General features: G+C 37.8%; 1 protein-coding gene across 1 annotated transcript; it reads left to right on the forward strand.

Annotated features, from left to right (window-relative positions):
- The first annotated feature begins 1934 nt into the window (after positions 1-1934).
- LOC141758251 (cerebellar degeneration-related protein 2-like) lies at positions 1935-12453 on the forward strand. The gene is made up of 6 exons (XM_074619472.1): positions 1935-2182; positions 3476-3588; positions 5935-6083; positions 6179-6346; positions 8527-8740; positions 9746-12453. The coding sequence occupies exons 1-6, from the start codon at positions 2101-2103 to the stop codon at positions 10346-10348; spliced, it is 1329 nt and encodes a 442-aa protein (XP_074475573.1). The 5' UTR covers positions 1935-2100; the 3' UTR covers positions 10349-12453.
- Positions 12454-12655: the final 202 nt, after the last annotated feature.

Below are 12655 nucleotides of genomic sequence, written 5' to 3' on the forward strand. Positions count from 1 at the left end.
GTTAAATCTGATTATTTTACCAGCGGTTTGGTTCATAACAATAATCCCGCGGCTGGTGGGAACCGAGTTGACGTTTTATACTATAAAAGATAATCTACATCCTTCAGTTACTATTATCTTTGTTTTAAAAGAAACACTAACGGCTGCCAGCTACGAGCACATGACGACACAGCCAATCAGAGTGCAGCTGGGCAACCAGGCAATCAGTTTTGCGCATGCGCATTGAGGTTTTCCCCAGACACAATCCGGGCACTTGCGTCAAAGAGTATATAGAAGTAAAGAGAAGAAACCCCGGGGTTCTTTCGAAATCACATACTATGCACTATATACTTAATAAGTGTACTCTCGTTCTACATACTTTTGTGTGAATAAACATTATTGTGTACTTTTTGGACGCACTGAGCCGAGCAGTAATTTACGTCGTCACTTCCTGAGAGCCTCTTTGCCGGTTGGAGTTGGAGACGTGTAACCATGGTAACCCGTTCCAACCTCATGTGACCAAAACGACGGTTTGTGAGAAAAAATTCAGAAAAGTCTGAATTAATTTAAGATGTATATTAAAAAGACAAATCTTATACTTACAGTTAAATTGAAGCATTATTATCCTGTGTCATATTGAGGTTTCGGACATACTAAAATATCTCAAACACTACTACCTGCCATTTTAGGCAAATAAAAATAAAAACAATCTGTCTGGAGCCGCAAAACATTTGATCATTGTGATGAAGGTAACAGAGTTTATAGTCTAAGTATATAGTATATAAGTCTAATGCAGTGAGGGCCAAAGTGCAAATATACTACAGAGTATTAGGGCCACATTGAGGGGAAAAAACATCTGAGATTTACAGAATAAAGTCATAATATTACGAGAAAAAAGTCATGATATTACGAGAAAAAAGTCGTAATATTACAAGAATAAAGTCATAATATTACGAGAATAAAGTCATAATATTACGAATAAAAAAAGTCTTAATATTACGAGAAAAAAAGTCGTAACTTTATGAGAAAAAAAGTTGTAATATTCCGAGAATAAAGTCATAATATTACGAGAAAAAAAGTCGTAATATTACAAGAATAAAGTCATAATATTACGAGAATTTTTTTTTTAATATTACGAGAATAAAGTCATAATATTACGAGAAAAAAAATCGTAATATTACGAGAATAAAGTCATAATATTACGAGAAAAAAGTCGTAATATTACGAGAATAAAGTCATATTATGAGAAAAAAATCGCAATATTACGAAAATAAAGTCATAACTTTATGAGAAAAAAGTTGTAATATTACGAAAATAAAGTCGTAATATTACGAGAATAAAGTCATAACTGCGAGAAAAAAAGTCGTAATATTACGAAAATAAAGTCGTAATATTACGAGAATAAAGTCATAACTGCGAGAAAAAAAGTCGTAATATTACGAAAATAAAGTAATAATATTATGAGAAAAAAAGTTGTAATATTACGAGAATTAGGTCATAATATTACAACGAAAAAGTCAGACGTTTACGAGAAAAAAGTTGTAATATTACGAGAATAAAGTCATAACTTTACGAGAAAAAAAAGAAAATAACACTTTAATGTGTTTAATGTTTAAATTACTACTTTATAATATCATGCCTTTATTCTCATAATACTACAAAAAAAATTCTTGTAAACCTATGACTTTATTCTCGTAATATTATGACTTCTTTCTCGAAATCTCCGATTTATTTATTTTTTCCTCTATATGGCCTTAATACTCCTTTGTACCATCATACATTAGACCTACAACATTGATAATTAAAAATGAAAATGTAAAAAAGAAAACAGTTATTAATTTCCACTGATTTTTTTTTTAAATCCACAGGGAGCCACTAGAGAGGAGCTAAAGAGGTCGCTTTTATTTTGAAACCGGAAACGCAGCAGAGTCGTCAGCAGCAGCAGTGAGCTGTCTGTCTGTCTGTCTGTCTGTGTGGAGATGAGCGCACACCGGTGCCGGTTGCAGAGAGGCGTGCAGACAGACAGCAGCAGGAAGGACGTTTATCAAACTCTGTCTTCTTTGTCATGTTTAACACTCGGATTCATCCTCAGACTGTGTGACTGATCTCAAGAAGAAGAAGATGTTGACAGACATGATTGTGGAGCAGGAATTTGAGATCCAGGAGGAGGAACCGTGGTACGACAAGCAAGACCTTGAACATGGTACAATTTCCTTTCCAGTCTTTGTCTCTAATTGAAACCATACTAATCCTTTTTTATAATATTAATAACACAAATAGGGGCTTCTTAATTATAGGACATTTGACTATTAAGCCCCTGCAGGTGCACAGCAGGTTACATTTGTAGGAATTTCTATGTAATTTTCTGAGCATGTAATATTTAATATTATCAGTCAGGGTGTTTTTATTTAGTCTACAAGCTGTTTTAGTGTAAATGAAGCACATTGACAGGCTGCAGGAAAAGGAAGGAAGGAGTCAGCAGGGCATTCACATATGCGGCAAAGTGAAAAAACAGAAAAGGTCTGAAATGAGGAAATGGCTTTTTTCATTTATCTCTTTCATGCTTTTACACTGAAGCTTATGGGTTTGTGTGTGTAAAATACATTTATTATTTATTTGGTATTTAATAGTAATTGTCTGAGTCAGGTGACTTAATAGGTACATAAGAAATAACCAGCAGTCCTGACCTATTAAGACCTTGCATCTTTATTTATTTATTTAAAAAGGATCCCCATTAGCTGATACCAATGGCACCAGTTAGTCTTCCTGGGGTTCGAAATCAAGTACATTAGATTTATCACATACATACTATATACAACATCATATTTGTGTTACACTAATAACAAAGTGAAGTTGTTTTTATGCTGGCTGTGTCTCAAACACTCATATTTCTTGGTAATGTTTGTACGGTTGCAACTCACAATTATTTCATTATCAGTTAGTTTTCTATAAATTCAAATTTAACTTTTAACTCCTTGGATACACAAACAAAAGTGAAACAATCCCTAAAAGAAACAGTACCAAAATGACAGAAACCTTCCTCAACACAAACTACTGCAGTAATCACCATTAAAATGAACTAAAACATATAACAATAGAGCCTAAAACTAAGGCTCTCAATCCACTGAAACATTTAATCGTAAATTAATTGCTAATTTTTTGTATCTGTTTTTATCAAAATGTACCTTTTTAAAGGGAGATTTTTCAAGTATTTAATACTCTTATCAACATGGGAGTGGACAAATATGCTGCTTCATACAAATATTGCAATAATTCACTCAACATATATAAATTTCACATTCATACACATCTTCCACAACCACATATCCAGTTCATAAAGGTGGATAAACTCAGTGGGTTACTGGACTCCTGCCAACCAATAACAAAACCCCACAAAGCTGCTTGTAGAGTAAAGTCCCCAATGGCTCCATCAGTGAGACTTAAACTGTATGAGCTCTGAGAGCACTGATGGTTCCTAACCCCGTCTCTCCTGCAGACCTGCAGCTGGCTGCCGAGCTCGGGAAGAGTCTCCTGGAGCGGAACAGGGAGCTGGAGCAAGGCCTGCAGCAGATGTACTCCACCAACCAGGAGCAACTGCAGGAGATCGAGGTAAAGAGATGTCTGTCACCTGGTTTAGGACTTTGTATCTTTATCCAAGGACCTGAATATACTGTAAATAAGAGAGTTGGACTGGGAAGAGCTCTGATTACCTCTTAAATGCTGTATTAAATTGTACCATCACATGTTTATATTGCATTAGAAAGGCCTCAAATTAGCCTTAAAGAAAAAAACAACATGCTGCTGTACAAGGGCGTCATTCCCACTGGGGATGAGGAGGACATAGGACACAGCTTGTGAGTAGGGCACAAGAATCTGGCGATACGATACGTACAGTATCATGATACAGGGGTTACGATTCAATATATTGCGATGCTGTAAGCAAGGTGATATATTGCGATTTTTAAAAAATCTAATTTGAGAAAACTGTCATATTATTAAAATACGCCACCATATTTATAAAATCTGAGTAAAAAAGTGTACTTTTTATGCAATCAGAACAGTGGGATCTGCATTTGCATTCATCACAGTTCCTGTAACATCCAACATTATAGCACTACTTTGAGAGGGCGCATACACTCTATTGCGCTTGTAATGGTTTTACGGTTTTACACGTTTTTCTGTTGTGATTTGGGCTGTTTGTTGTTGAATTGGGCAGATTTTAAGTTGTGGCTGGGGTGGAAACTGTCAATCTGATCTGACAACACTGATCCCAATGCAAATCTCCTGCATTTTTGGGGTTAAAAACATTAATAATGATGTTTATATCTATAGATAATTCTCCTAAAAAGATGCTAGAACTTATCATAAATCAAAGACAATGCAGTAAAAACAGTGCTCTAAGTAGTACAGATAGAAATAAAACATTATTTACCGAGTTTAATTTATTAACAGTATTAATCTAAAAGTATCATGTCTCTATAAAGGAACTTTTGCATTATAATGCAACAATTTACATGGATGTTTTTGGTATACTAACATTATTATGGAAAGCATAACCAATTTAATCATGATGTATAATTTGCTAGATAATATAAATGTGTATAAATGAAGACATTTTGTTTATATTTGTTGTTGGAGAACCTGGCGGCTGTATGCAGATTTAAGAAAGGTGCATGTAGGATTTACAGTAAAACTTTAACTGAATCATTAGTTCAAGGTCTTATTTCAAACTACAGAAATTCAATATTCAGCTTTAGGTTTTTGCAGATTTTCCGGACTGCTAGTTTTAATTTCGTTGAGTAAGGTCCGTCTGGCTCTAAATCTTCCTCTCTCGCTGCTGCTGACACTCCGAGTTAATCTCTTAAGACCTTTACTGGTTGCTTGTGACGTCACACGTCTGATTCCAGCTCATGACCTGTGTTGCAATTAATGAATTACCTGCTTTACTGTCACTGTTTACTGGAATGAAAGGTAGCTAATACAGCCACGTAAATAAGCTTTAAAAACAGAGCCAACCTGTTCAACTTCAACACACTAACTCTACATACATGTCATTCATTGACTTTTGACTGTTTATGTCCAGTGTGTCTGTGCAGGCCGACACTGAGCTGTGAAGATTATGTTTCGGTCTGTTGATTTTCAGCAGACAGATTTAGATGAAGAAAGGTTCAAAGTGTCCTCACTGCAACAGCTGATAAGATAACCTGTTCTTAAGGAAATTATTACTTAAAGGAGCCACTGATTAAGAGACGTTCAGGTGTTACCGGAAAACAAAAATGTTAGATTCTCTCTTTAAGGCTAAACTTCTATTTATTGGCTGTTATGCTGGAGAGAAATGTATGATTAGTAGCTAAAACAGCTAATTAAAGCTAGGGTCGGTGATCTTGAGACACTAGCAAGAGTACTCTAGATTTAAAAAAATATCCAACAGAAAAACCCAACCCTAACCCTTTGATAATAATAATAATCAGGTTTTTTTCTCCATATGAGAACCATTTTAATCATGAGAAACTATTGATTCTGCTGCTAGTTTGACCTACTTATTATTGATTTGTTTGGATTATCCACATATTTTATGTCTTGTAGTGAAAACATTACATTTAGCCACTCAGATTAATCAGAAAAAAGGAGGTTTAAGACACGATTTCTCTTTGTTGTAAGTCACAGTCCATCAAACAATATCTTAAAACTCACCCACAATATTAATTGTCATTAATTTACTGTTAATTTGATTCATTTGAAATCTGTTGTGTTTTAATGTTCTTGTTTCTTTCTCGGATCTCTTTTTATGTGCATCTTTTTGTATGAAATGTGCTTTATAAATACATTCTTACTGTATTTTTATTAGAGTGTGCTATATAATCAGTGTAACTAATATAATGATAGCAATAACAGACTGGATGTCTGGTTATTATATTAGATGATGTACTCTCATCCCTCTGTCGTCTCCTCCAGTACCTGACGAAGCAGGTGGACCTCCTCCGGCAGGTCAATGACCAGCACGCTAAAGTGTACGAGCAGCTGGACGTGTCGGCCCGAGAGCTGGAAACCAGCAACCGCAAACTGGTTCTGGACAACCGGACGGCTCAGCAGAAGATCCAGGGGTGAGACTGCAGATGTGGATTATTATCTGTTCCAGAAAAGTGATTGTGGACAGTTTTAGTAAAAAGGTGTGTTGTACCTGTTTTTCTCTGTGCAGGCTGATGGAGACGGTGGAGCTGCTGCAGACGCAGGTGGAGGAGCTGCAGCATCAGGTGGAAGAGCTGAAGCTGAGTCCTCCTCAACCTCTGAAGCCTCCGCACGGAGAGAAGTGGCCGCGCAGCGCTCAGAGTGTGTCCTGCCTGAAAGAGCTGCAAAACACACTCAGGTGAGGACAATCCAGTACTGTTTGTACCAGTAGTGCTCTGTCAGTTAATCAACTAGTGGACAAACTGCTGCTTTCCTCCGTTTTATATCATCATAGATTTAATATTTTGAGTTTTGGACTGTTCGTCAGACAAAACAAGCAATTTGAAGACATCACCTTGGGCTCATAGATTAAATTAAATTACTTGAAAAAACTATTAAATAAGAGTTTAGTTCTGAGACAGTTATTTGGTCGATTGATCGATCAAATGCTAGTCAGAAAATTAATCAACAATAATTCTGATTCATCATTTATCAAGCAAAAATGCCAAATATTCTGTGGTTACAGCTTCTTCAGTGTGAGGATTTTCTTCCTTTCTCTGTTTTATATAAAACAGTTGAATATATTTAGCTTTTGGTTTGTTGGAGAGTAGGGCTGCAACTTTATCCATTTTTATTATCGATTAATCTGACGATTATTTTCTTGATTAATCAATTAGTTGTTTGGTCTATAAAATGTCAGAAAATAGAAAAAAATGTTCATCCTAGATGTCTTTAAATGTCTTGTTTTGTCCAAAACCAAAATATATTCAGTTTAATATGATATAAACAGAGAAAAGCAGTTAATCTCCATATTTGAGAGGTTGAAAACTACATTTTTGCATGAAAAATTACTTTAACAATTAATCGATTATCAAAATAGTTAGTGACTAATAGATTAGTCGACTAGTCGTTGCAGCTCTATTGGAGTGCCAGATGAAAAGATCGTTGTACCCCTCTCATATCTAATATGAAGCTAGAGCCAAATAACTGCTTATTAATGGGCCTTAAAAGGTGTTTTTTTAAAATCAAGAACTTTTGTTATTAAGGTACCTGGTAAAAAAAGCAATCTTAAATGCTTTGTCACTGATCCAGAAGCTCCGTGAGCTTCAAGAAGTGAAGCAGAAAATCCTCCACTGAGTCCTCCTGGCTTTATGTGTACTAATCCTACTCGCTGGCAGTCTGCCATTTCTACCACCCACAGCAACTCTGAATGTTTCATGCTGTGGTCACTTCCTCTTAGCCTGGACAGTCCTGTGAAGGTGTGACAGGTTCACTCATTCACTGAGTTTAGTTTCTCGTATGGATGATTTACATCCAGGATGTAAGATGGATGTAAATCTCACTGAGACGGGTCTGAACTGTGGTGGATGAGGTTGGAAGGAAAGAGGTCAAAGTCTGAGCTGGAGGACGCGAACGTGTCTCAATGTCTCTGTGAGGCTGATATTGTTTCTTCAGCTGATTTCTAATCTACTCGCTTCTACTGATAAGTTCTTGATTCCTCACTTAGTGTGCTTTTCTTGGCCTTATCTGCTGTTTTTTATTGTCTCACTGTACATACTTTCTTTTTCTGTTTACAGCTGTGAATTGGTTTGGCTTATACTAGCAAAAAATACTGTATACACTAGGGCTGTCTATTGATTAAAATATTCAATCGCGATTAATCGCACATTTTTTATCTGTTCAAAATGTACCTTAAAGGGAGATTTGTCAAGTATTTAATACTCTTATCCACATGGGAGCGGGCAAATATGCTGCTTTATGCAAACGTATGTATATATTTATTATTAGAAATCAATTAACAACACAAAACAATGACAATTATTGTCTAGAAACCCTCACAGGTACTGCATTTAGCATAAAAAAGATGCTCAAATCATAACATGGCAAACTCAAGCCCAACAGACAACAGCGACAACGACTTTTCCGTCAATTTTAAACATCCCATCAACCATATATAGTGTTGTGAGTTTGACCCTGGCTCGTGACCTTTGGTACATGTCGTTGTCGTCTGTGACTTCCCGTCACCTCGCACTTTGTTTTGCCTCATTAAGAAGCTCATAAGCGAAAGATAAAATGCTGAAGTCCGTTGTGCAAGAGAAGACACATTATCAGCCTGCATGGTTTGATAAAGGTTATATATAAAACGGTTTGCAAAACAACCTCCACTCAAGGTCCACTTACTCACCTGCTCTAGACATCACGTGGTCTTCATCAGCAGTCCTGGAAAGATTTTGTAATTATAAAATGACAAACTCTTCCTTCAATGATATCGTCTGCTTTGATAATCAACATTAATCATATTGAAAAATCCAGACAGAAATCAAAGACTTCAAGAAAGTGTGATTAAAAATAGTTCTGACCGTCTGTGTCTCTGTGCAGGTACGACTACGACGAACCCTCGGTCGACCTCGAGTCCTCTGACATGTCGTGGCGCGAGGAGGAGCAGGCGTCGCTGCGACAATCCCTCCGCAGCCTCCAGACTCAGTTCGCCAGCGAGCGAGCCCGGAGGGAAGAGTCGGAGCGAGAGGCCGAGATGCTCGCCGGTGAAAATGCAGCGCTGGAGCAGCAGCTGGCGGGGATGGAGGGCTGTCAGGTATCTCTCCCACCTGTGTGTTTGTTTGCACAGGAAACACAAACAACAAACAACGTTACCCAACAGGAAATGTCTAGAGACAATGGCATAAAATATATATTAATTCTGTCAGAATAAAGAATGATTCAACATATTAATCAGAGAGAAAATGTCTGCTGCACCGCTCTTCTTTGTTTTTTGTTTAGTAAACTTATTGTTCTTTAAAATGAAGTAAACAACAGTGACAGCACAAGGATGCTTTTACATCTTTTGTCCCACTTTACGAGGGACTGCACAGCATTTTTATCCCTTGTCCCACTTCTTACATGTTGAGACGATGTCCCACATTTTCATTGGCTCTAGTTTTCAAAAGTCAAACCACTGCAGGACAGAGACCTTTTTAAAATCTGGCTTTTATCCAATGGCTGTGAAGAAAGCAGAGAAGGCTGTCATCACGGGGCTGTGAAATTTGTGAAAATGTGAGTCAATTGTGAGACACCGCAAAGTCAAGCTATGCAGAATCTGATGGAAATTACCACAAAGAAAAGGAAGAGCAGCTACAACAAAGACTGTGAAACTACTTATAAGTATTCATGAGCCGGTGGAAGGTGATTCTCAGAGTTTTTTTGTGAAATTTGCTAGTTATTTTTCAATTTCACACTGTAGGAATACGACATGAAGCGTCACAGTTCATGTGAGTCTCACAAGAAAACGCTCAAAAAGAGATGTGCTGACCTATGGATGCATTCGGGCAAAGCATAGAGATGTTACAAGATAAGGGGCAGAATAGAAATGTTTATTATTTAAGTTAGATGGATATTATAACAAAATTGTAGACTACCTCTCAGCCATGGTAATGTTTCCCACATTGTACTCTTTGTCTCACATTTGGTTTGTTGGTATCTGGTCACCCTGCTTTCATAAAGCATCACTGACTCACTCTTAAAACAACATGTCAGTGATGCTCTCACAGTTCAGATTGAATTTGTCCTCTCTGACATCTTCTCCGTTTCCTCTCTGCTTCAGGCCAGAGTGGCCGAGCTGGAGCGTGAGGCCGAGGAGCTTTGTCAACTCTGGAAGTCAGATTCCTCCACAAGATCCACCAGGCCGGACGGCATCCACAGTCTGCTGCCCAACTCCATGTTCCTCAACCCGGAGGAGGAGAACGAGGGCGACGCAGCTGCACCCAAGAGCCCCTGGGTCCTGAAGCGATGGGACAGCGAGCGGTTGATGAAGGCCACGCAGATGCCCGACTCCCCCGATTCCCCCAACAGGATCTACGACCACGAGTGCTCCTGCGTGCGCCGGGCCGAGGTGGTGAAGTACCGCGGGATCTCACTGCTCAACGAGGTCGACGCTCAGTACAGTGCCTTGCAGGTGAAGTACGAAGAGCTGCTGCAGCGCTGCCACCTGGGTCAGCAGGATGAGCAGAACCACGACTCAGTCCAGACTGCGTCTCTTGCTTGTCCTGCTCTGACAGACATGGAGGACTTTGAGGGGGACTTTCACCAGCCGGAGTACAAGGAACTTTTCAGGGAGATTTTCTCCCGCATTCAGAAAACCAAAGAGGACCTGATTGACAACCGAGGGAGACCCTCAGCTGGTGAAGTGCTGCCTATCGTGCATTAGTAGTTTCCCAATAAAAAAAAACACCTGCTGCAAGATTAATTATTTTGTCTTCCAGTTAAAGAGCGACTCTTTGGAAAGACTCTTACAGCAGCACATGAAGCTAGCTACACTTTACTGTATGTTATTTGCCCAGAAATGGTGATCGCCATGCAAAAGGGGTTAAGAGATGAGAGTGATGCAGGAACAACAAGGCCAAACACCAGCAGCTCATGTCTCACATGTAGCTCATTTTGCACAGAAACACCAGTGCCTAACGCCGCCGTCTCTACTGTGCACTCACTCTACCTCACTTTGCACAAACAAGCTCCCGAGGGAATCATTTCTGGGTCTTCCTCTCATGAGCTGTATCGGTAACACTTTATTCTACGGGTCCAATAGTTTCCTAGAAAGACGTAAATCCACAGAAAGGTTCCTGGAAAAGATTTAAAGATGTAATTTGGTGCTAATTATAGAGAAAATGGAGACCCAATTAAACAATTTCAATTAATTGCTGGTGTATCCTAAACAATATAACAATTCAATATATCTGGAAAATCAAGTTTCCAAGTAAATTTCTTTCTTTCTTTCAAGTCAATTCCTCTGGAAATCAAACTGACACTAATGATCGTTTCCATTACTGATTATTAAAAAAAACTAATTAGTCTATAAAATGCCAGAAAATACAAAAAATAAAAGCCCATCACAAACTCTCAGAGACTAAAACGTCGTCTTCAAACGTCTTGTTTTGTCTGAGCAACAGTCCAAAACCCAAACGTACATTCAGTTTACTCTCACAGAGGTAGAAACACTAGCAAATATTGACTTTTGAGAAGCTGGAACCAGTGATTTTTTTCTTTAAAAGACATCTTAAATGATTCATCAATTATCTGGATTGTTGCTGATTTGTGTTGAACAGCTAATCAACTAATTAACCAGTTGTTTTATCTCTAGTGTGACCTAAAAAGTCATTTAGTCAGTGAAATTTGTCTGAATTCAGTTGTTTATTAGCAGTAAATTATGATTCATTTGGATTTTCTGGTCCAATATTCACTCTCTTTTAGCTCCGTTTTTGGTCTCTACCAACTTCTAACTGTGTACAGAGGGTTTTTAGAGCAGCTGCCTGCTGCGGCTGAAAAAAACAACCACGAGAACGGCGAGAGTGAACCGAAACAAAGAAGTTTTGGGACGGACAGCTAAAGAACAAGTTGAAGCTCACTAGAAAGCTCTGTAATGCCGAGAGCTGCGGATTCAGGTGATGATTCTCTGTAGGTTCATCCCTACGAGTGACCCGAGTGATAAATTATTATAAAAATATATATTCTACTCGCTTTAAGTCAATTTTTCTGCTTATAACTCTACTAAACTCAAATAATTTCCCCATAAATTTCTCTGTAATTAGTCCAAAATTGAATCCCTCTTTTCAGGAAACTTCATAGAAAATGATCAGGAAATTACGGATCCTTAAAAAAATAAAATGTTATCGCTGTATCTGCTGTTTGTTTTGTTTACTGAGCTCCTGTGATCCAATGTGAACTTTTTTAATTTATTTTTTCTTTGCAACTATAAAAAAAAATGAAAAGGTACCTTTCTTGGTGATAGTTTTGCCTTTAAGAGCGACCGATGCAAGTTGTTCTGTTGGTGATGGAGTTTAGGAAGCTTTTGTAATCGTAACATTTATTTCTCAAAAAATGATACTTGATTATTGTACGATAGGTTAGACGACCGTGAGTGAATGTTATATTAAAGGGAAGTTCTGAGGTTTACCAAAAGACTAACTATGTATTTGATAATGTAACGGCCTACTGATATATTATGTATTATTATATATCATGTTTGATTAGAAGCTTTTCTTAGCAGCACTTCTGTTTCTTTTGCTGCCTGACGTTTGTTTGTCTTTGTTAAGCTTAAGATGACTGAGCACTCGGTCTGTAGATGTCAATGAAATCACATTGAGATGCACTTTAGAAAATTGCACATTATCAATGCCCATCTGACACTTTACATGTCTGTTAAAGGTAGTTATTATCAAGTGTCCTGAGTAATCTGGAGTATGTACGATGTGTTTTTACCTGTTTCATGATTGGACCTCGTGGTTTATGATTGAGCCATAAAACATGAAGCAAGACGAGACGGCAGATTTGTGTCTCTTTTATTTTTGCCGAGTGAGTCTGCAGTTAAACTTGGACATCATAAATCACTGATACGCTTTGAGGATTATATAATATATAATGTAATAATCTGATGTAATAAAACTGCTTTGACGTCAGCCATCCAGACACGCTGCTGCACTTCAAACTCAACACATCAGCCTGGAAATAAAACTTTAGA

Source organism: Sebastes fasciatus, chromosome 20, assembly GCF_043250625.1.
Source record: "Sebastes fasciatus isolate fSebFas1 chromosome 20, fSebFas1.pri, whole genome shotgun sequence".
NCBI classification, from domain to species: Eukaryota; Metazoa; Chordata; class Actinopteri; order Perciformes; family Sebastidae; genus Sebastes; species Sebastes fasciatus.

What these genes read in the sequence shown, in the direction of transcription:
- LOC141758251 (XM_074619472.1), top strand. Translation starts at nt 2,101, where the DNA reads ATGTTGACAGACATGATTGTGGAGCAGGAATTTGAGATCCAGGAGGAG. An exon ending in CAAGCAAGACCTTGAACATG is followed by an intron (nt 2,183 to 3,475) that starts GTACAATTTCCT and finishes TCTCTCCTGCAG; the next exon opens with ACCTGCAGCTGGCTGCCGAG. An exon ending in CGGGGATGGAGGGCTGTCAG is followed by an intron (nt 8,741 to 9,745) that starts GTATCTCTCCCA and finishes TCTCTGCTTCAG; the next exon opens with GCCAGAGTGGCCGAGCTGGA.